Source organism: Phragmites australis, chromosome 2 (assembly GCF_958298935.1).
Source record: "Phragmites australis chromosome 2, lpPhrAust1.1, whole genome shotgun sequence".
NCBI classification, from domain to species: Eukaryota; Viridiplantae; Streptophyta; class Magnoliopsida; order Poales; family Poaceae; genus Phragmites; species Phragmites australis.
The window spans coordinates 32705430-32713005 of record NC_084922.1 but is presented as its reverse complement, the minus strand read 5'-3'; the positions used below and the strand labels follow the sequence as shown (position 1 = coordinate 32713005).

The window sequence follows — 7576 nt, the reverse complement described above, 5'->3', positions numbered from 1 at the left end:
GCCTTATTTTCCAATGATTTGCTTGGGTCAAAGGTGTTGGCACATGCAGGCTGGAACAGGATGGTAGCACTACTTTTTGTGTGATCAGTTGACGCCAGTGGGTACTGGAACTAATCATTTGCATGATTCAGTATTGCATTCCCCCCACCATTGCTGAAAGTCGAAGGCAGCTGTTTGGCCCTGACACCTGGAGATCGATTAATTTTTGGTTTCTGCACATGATTACAGGATGCCAATGATTGCTGCCTGCTTGGTTTGCAAGTCTTGCCACCTTATCCGTTCTGAAGGCTTTGCTAGATCAACCATTGGTGCTTTTGCTGCTTCTGTTACTGAACCTGCACTTCTTGCGTTTTATAAAGCTTACACATCATTCATTGAGGCTTGTATTATTGTAAGTGTACAAAATTTTCAATTGCATTCACCGAAGCATCTGACGTTCTGACTTGCACTGGGTTTTTCTGATCATCAACTTTCTCGGAGCAACGAATCCCGCGCCGTGTGGAACGCATGATTCCTGCTGACCTTGGAACGTGTCCTCTCCTACAGTGCAGTATTGCCGCGTTCCAAACAGGCAACCCGAAAGACTTACGCCGACGCCGACGCCGACGCCCACCCCAACACAAGCGCGTACGGCGCACAGATAGACGGCACAATGGCAACCAGAACCAGGAGTCTAGGAGATGGCTCTACTACCAGGCTTTCACAACTGACAATCGCCGGCGAAGTCATCGGAACTGACCGTCACCGGGAAAGGCGCACACGGCGAGGCCCCCCGCGAGGATGCATAAGCGCGAAACCGCATGCAGGGACGAGGGCCGACTGTGGGCTCGCCGCGTTCTGCGGCTGCTCGCGGCCCGACAGCGTACGGTTCGCGAGTTCCCCCGACGAACTGTCGGTCGGACGCCGAGGCATTTGCCAAGAAACTGCGGCTCCGCGCCGGCTGCAAACAGCGGCAACTCATCGGCCCCTGGGGCCGGGGGGCCGAGGCAAGGTTGACAGTTGATGCGCGCGCGCAAAGCGTCCTCTCCATCTGGGCGCGGCCGTGCGGCGTCGGGGGGTCGGGGCTCACCACGCCGCTCGTTCCGTGAGGAAACGCTGACCACCTGCGCTTATCGGCAGTCCTTGCTACGAGCTGCTCATTCCCATATGAAGCTTCCAGTCTTCTGACTCATTGCTTTGAGAGAACAAGGCTGGGATACGATTCGAGTTATGAAGAAGTCCACTCCGACTGGAAGTTCAATAAAGAAACTAGGTAGAGTCAACCCGAGTTGGTTCCAGCCTGAAGGTTCTTTTGACCCTTCACAATATTAAAACTTCAGCCACAAATGGGCGACAGCCTGTTGTCAGAATTATATCGAGCATTTTGATAACAAATTCCTCGATTACAACCATTAGAAAGCACGTGTAAGTATATCACCTCTACCCTTCCAAACTTCTATTCCGGAATTCCAAACACCGTTCTGCACCTTACCAAAATGCTTCATCTCAGGAAATAAGAATGTAGCCTTCATCGGAGGCTGCAGATGAACCTGGTGACAAACCATTCCGGCTAAGGCCTTCCCTGACCTTGCCGTGTTGTTCTGCTTCATGCTGGAACATTGAGACCAGCTGCTGGAGCTCCAGCTTTCTCACCTTTACCTTCTCACTGTTAACTGGATTTTGTAACCCAAGATACAGCATCCCCACACCGATAAGGATGATCCCAAGAAAGAAGAGAAGTCCCGCAAACAAACCAAAAGCATAGGGAGTATTCTGCGCTCCTGGTATGCCATCGACGTTGATTCCAAAAAGTCCAGTGATTATGGATAAAACCATGCCGCCACCTCCAAAAATAGCCAAATTGTGCGTAACACGAAGGCTTCTATCCTGGAAAAGGCCAACAATTGGCAATCCCACCAATTTGACATTAGCAGAAGAAATGCGAGAGTTCTACTTTGAGTTGAAATGTGGCAGAACCATGCGAACCTGTAGCCATGCGCGGACAGTGCTTTGCATAACATCCTGAATAGTAAACAAACGACCACGGACAGCTTCCTGCTCTTCCAACATGTTCCTTGTACATTTTCTAATACTCTCTAAAATAGCTCTTGTGGCATTACCCCTTAAATGTCGGAGAAGCTCAAGAACAATCTCTTCCCTTGCATGAAGTGACCATTTAACCCTGATCACCTACAGCAGGGATGTTTATGTTCTTACATGTTCCAGCTCAAATATGATCAGATGGAAAGCAACATGCATTAAATCTGTGTGCAAAAACATAGTACTTCATCATGAATTATATACAACACGAATGCTTAATCTGTTAACCACGCGCTCAATTTCTTCTAATCAGGACAAACCACTCTTGTGTTACCAAAAAAAAAACTGACAGCAAACATGCAACACATTACATAGCTAGTATATTGTTGAAACATAGGCAGGAAAGGAGGAACAGGTACTAAAATGAACAATTTCAACAGAGCAACCAGGATTAAGCCATTGCTAGTCACCCTACCTAGTCCGTACTAGGACTTCAGAATTTGTTACCAATGTGATGGCTGTAAATCAGAACTCGAAACAATCAGCAAGCACAGCCCTACCAACAACATTTGACCAGGGATTTCCTGCTCTTCAAGACCCTATTCCTCGAATTGTGAATTCTAGTCATCCTTCTGCTGAAAACCACCAAACACATGAGAATGATTGGTTTCCACAGGACGAGCCAACATTGGGAACTCAATCAGCAGGCATTGAGACATCTGGTGACCCATCACTACCTGTGGCATCATTGGACTCGTCTATGTTGGTTGTTGACTTGCAAGAAAATTCTCACGCAGAAGAGAACAACTCAACTCTAGTTAAATCAGCAATACCTTCTGAGACACTTGGAAATTTTTTAGGAGAACAATCAATTCAACGATGAATTGTGGAACTCTACACACCAGCCTCAAGTGCATTCTTATGTTGAATAAAGGTTAGTATCTACAAAATCTGCCAAAACATGTCCCATTCCTGGAGCGGAATGAAGGAGCTCTTTATTTTGATATGCCCAATCGGCACCATGGGGACCACGCATATATATAATTAAAACAATCTGTATTAAGATTGAGGCATACCATTTAGTGTTTCTGCAAGGCTATCATTCAATTGTTGAATGGCTTTGCATTTTGCATAAGAAACCCAAATGTACTAATCCCTCAATTTTGCATTTTCTGCCTTGTTCCTTATTGTGTCTTCAAGTGGCATTATATAGCAACAAGAATATCATCGTTGAAGAGTCATTTTAAATTTTGAGCACATCAGCAATATCATACATAATGAAAACATTATCTATTATTTTATTATGAATCTTTAGTATGAGACCCTTTCAAGCCATGTGCTCCAAACTATCATAGGGTGACCGTTTTTATGGTCAATGAAATAACGAAATACATCTGCTGCTGCCAATAAAGAAGATAACACTACTTGACTGGTTGATCAGTACTAGTTGCAGTTCCCTAGCAGCAGCTGTATATATCTGATCCAATTTTCTAATATTGTTTCACAAATAGTAAAGCTGCATCAACCACTCTAATAAACTTGCTATGAGAAAATGTTCAATAAGCATTTGTTAGTAGAAACAATATTGAATAAGGGAATTAGCATAGCATGCTTACCTGTGTTGCTAACCTTCTGATTTCCTGATTCAATATGATACTGAATAGATTCAGATCTTCATGATTTCTCCTGTGAAAATTTGATATTCTGTTACCACTTAACGGAAGATTGATAACTCGAAATGTGACAAAATCAGCTAATTTAGAGCATTGATACATCAATTCAAATAAAACGTTCTGGCAGTTGAGACACACATATGGTGTTCTTACCTATTCACAAATTTCAATTCAATTTCATCCGCTTCCCCAAAGACATATTTTCGGAATAATCTGACATAATAATCCAACAGCAAGTATTAGTAATATTTTGTGCTAAACACCAGTATTTAGTTATAACTTATAACAAGGAAGAAATCTACTGCCTACTGTTAATATATATAAGTGAACAAACCCGTTGACAAAAGATGAAAAGGAAAGGGAGAAAATAAAATGACACCTGTCATCCCATCGTGAAAGACGGCTGACCAAATGTGCAATTACTTCGTGGACAGATCTAGGTGTTTGACTTCCACCAGCAAGAAGCAACTCCTGGATAGATTTTCGTAAGCATATATTAACCTGAAAAGTTAGAAACTTAAACCTTTGAGTTGGTACCTGCACTTCCGTCACTCCTAACACATTTATATTGGATGAAGGGCCTTTGACATGCATTGCAGTTACAAGAAAATTTTGTGTTTGCCAAGACCGAAGCACAATGGGTATGTCTTCCTCTTCATGATATGGATCTCCGACTGACTGACCAAGAAGCTCAAATAACAGTCCTCCTGCAACTCTAACTGGGACCTGAAAAGCTAACAGAAATTTATATAATAAATTTGATATGCACAACACATTAGCACAGAGTTTGCTATACATTGAGCTGTTGGAATTCATTATCATCAGGCAACTATTTTCTTTCTAACACTAACATATGATGAAGTAGTAAAATATACTGCAAAACAGTCAGCAGCATCATGGTTCAATAAACTACTAAATTTGGTATCTGCCATAGGAATATAACAATAAGGAATGCGTAGGCTAAAAAGTACAGATTTGCCTACATTTTCAGTCGATGTACACTGAGTTATAAGATGTAGAGATGCACATACTCAAAGTAAAAACTATTTGGTGATGCTTTTGCAAATATATACTCTCTCCGGTCACAAATAAGTGTCGTTTTGGACATCGACGCTGTCCTCAAGACACAACTTTGACATCTAATTTTTGTTGCAATATATTTATAAAACATAGCGAAAGTATACTATTATGAAAGCACTTTTTGAGACAAATCTACTCATATCATTTTCAAATATCCAAAGTCAACACATAAAAAATAATTTGTAACCAAAGTTTGGAATGGTTGACTACACTCAACCCAAAACGACACTTATTTGTGACAAGAGGGAGTACAACACAGTTGACTCTCATACATTAGTTGGCAGTAAAAAGTCCCGCAACTTGGAAAAACCTAGAATATGTTATGTAGTTATGTCACAGACGATTTAAGCACTTAATTAGGGTGTATATGATACATATTCTGCGACATACTCTCCATTTAAAAGGTAAATACGATAATTACTACGTATGAGACCTGAATCAATTACACGGTTTTCATATGAAAATCAGGTACCACAGTATTGGGAGAAAGAGTTGGGTGTCCTCATGGGCATGAACATATGGCTATATGTGCATTACAAATAATTGTTGCAATGTCGAATATGAATATATAGTCTACCTCATTAGTTCAGGAAACATAGGAGGCTGAATTCACTAGAAACTCAAAGCAATGTGAGGTTAAAGAGAGAATGTATACCAACATCAAATAGAAGTCACTGGAAATTGCAATGCTTATGAACTAAAGATTCAAGAATTTGAATTGCAAAACATTAACAAGACACACATGGTTTATAGGTATCTTAAACAGATTAGAATAAAAAAGAAAACCTCATACAGAAGGTACTTCATCCGATCACTTATCAGTCTGCTCTCATCTCTCAGTGCAGTTCTGATGGCAGGATGCATCCAGTGAGCACTATTCAACCATGTGTCGATCGAGGGATGGCCTGCAGTGACATGGCACCACCAAGTAGGCCCCACCGGACGCTGCCAGTATGGAGCCGCAACATCAGCTACTGTGTAATCATCCTCGCTATCGCTTATCTCTATTTGCTCATTCTCCCAACTGGAGTCTGACTGAACCCTCTGGACAAGCTCTGCGATCCTACTCCATCCAATTGGCACCCATTTGTGATCCAGAACTTCCCCAGTGTACGCTGGCCTATCTTTGAGCACAGAAGTATCATGACTGAATTCAGCCTGATGGGGGTTCTCCAACACATTGCTCTCATCCAATTTTGGTGCTACTACCTGGTGCCCATTCCTTCTTGTGTGCTTCCTCGTGTACATGGGGGAACCTTTCTCCTGCATCTGCTCAATTGCTGGCCATGATTTGTGCCGTGCCGGTTTCCTGTGATCCTTGATGAGCTCAAAGGCGCAGATGAGCCCATTGGTCCAGAGCTCACTCCCTGGAATGGCTTCTTTCCCCAAACTTGACTTGGTAACACTGTCTTGCATCTTGGACATGCTGCTGACCTGAGACGGCTGCTGCTCTTCCACACCATTCATCTTCCCATCAAAAGTCTGTCTACCTGTGAGTGAAAATTTGCACTCGTCAGGGGATATGTCAACACTGATTGAGTGATTTCTTCAAACATCCAGCGTAATCAGTTGAGGCCCGCGGCCAACACTAGTAAATATCCATGGGAACGGGGGTATTACTGTACTGGAACTACATATGTATGATCATCGTCGTCGTCTAATGATCATCACGATGACAAAACGTAAAACAACAGAAACTACTCTACAAGCGTTGCATAAGTTGTAAAGGAAAATCGAGGAAATTAGGGCTACAGCTACACCGGAACCAGATCGCAACACCGACCGCAACACCAAGTAGCGCCAACACCAGGACCAAACTTTCCCTAATGTCGCGGACAGACCCCAGCCGCTGCGCACTAAGCTACTAACCAGAGAATAGCGAACTAGCTTCGCGAACAAGAAGAGCAAGAGATAAATTCTAAATTCGAGGAGGCGGCAGGGGAGACCGAGGAGGAGAGGCGGTTACCGGAAGAAGAGAGGATTCGGAGGGAACAGGGTCGGAGACGAGAGGAAAGGAGTGGAGTGGGCGCTTCCGGAATCAGATGCTGTCTTTTTCTCTCTCCTAGCCACTACGGAAGCTGTTTGCTTTGAGAAAAATAATTCAGAACTTATCTTACACCATCTCTAATTATATTTCCTTTATTTCGTTCACTTCTCGATTCTCTTTCATATTCCTATTCCCTTTATTTTCTCTCATCTCCAACAGCTTCTCTTCGAAGAGAATCGCGAAGGGAAAGGAGAGAGAATCACATCCTGAAAAGAATGATCCTGTGAATCTCGTCATGAAGGAAACCGTGAAGAGAAACCGTTGGAGCACTGAAGGAAACGAAAATCCCTTCACAACAAAAATATCACCCCTGAAGAAAATCCCTTGGGGCTAGTCTTATGTATTTAGGATCCGGACTCAATTTATAGTATAACACGTGTTAAAAATTACTATAAAATGTATGATGAAGAAGAAAACCATATGTGATAAAATAAGGAAGAGAATATGTTGACGATCGGTAAATCGTCGATCTAACGAACTTATAAAAGAATAGGAAATGATTTAAGTGACAAATTTAGGGAAATACACAAATATTTTTTAGATAGGTTCGGGTCCCCTGAGGATAATACTCCTATGTCATATTTTTCTTGTATTGATTTGAGCATGTTATAAGAGGATGTAACTAGTCTAAATAGATTTGAACCTAGATGACTATTTTTTTCTTGGCTTTTGTTGGTTTATATGGGTTTGTGAAACTCATATTGTTTGTGACGACTTGTTCTGACTTGTCCTCTACAGGACCCTCGGTTCCGTATAT

At 42.3% G+C, this 7576-nt stretch overlaps 1 protein-coding gene across 2 annotated transcripts; it reads right to left on the bottom strand.

Annotated features, from left to right (window-relative positions):
- Positions 1–1314: 1314 nt before the first annotated feature.
- On the bottom strand, positions 1315–6845 carry LOC133908418 (uncharacterized). Of its 2 annotated transcripts, none has more exons than XM_062350440.1 (8): positions 6739–6845; positions 5559–6262; positions 4230–4418; positions 4072–4163; positions 3846–3905; positions 3636–3705; positions 1966–2169; positions 1315–1866 (listed from the first exon to the last, which is right to left on the bottom strand). In XM_062350440.1, the coding sequence occupies exons 2-8, from the start codon at positions 6237–6239 to the stop codon at positions 1486–1488; spliced, it is 1677 nt and encodes a 558-aa protein (XP_062206424.1). In that variant the 5' UTR covers positions 6240–6262; positions 6739–6845; the 3' UTR covers positions 1315–1485. The 2 variants fall into 2 exon arrangements, with proteins under 2 accessions (XP_062206424.1, XP_062206425.1); XM_062350441.1 differs by lacking the exon at positions 6739–6845 and adding an exon at positions 6556–6732.
- Positions 6846–7576: the final 731 nt, after the last annotated feature.

Coding starts and splice junctions, on each gene's coding strand:
- LOC133908418 (XM_062350440.1), bottom strand. CDS start 6,239: ATGAATGGTGTGGAAGAGCAGCAGCCGTCTCAGGTCAGCAGCATGTCC. Junction 4,164..4,229: donor TAGGAGTGACGGAAGTGCAG/GTACCAACTCAA, acceptor AAATCTATCCAG/GAGTTGCTTCTTGCTGGTGG. Junction 1,867..1,965: donor CTGTCCGCGCATGGCTACAG/GTTCGCATGGTT, acceptor GGCCTTTTCCAG/GATAGAAGCCTTCGTGTTAC.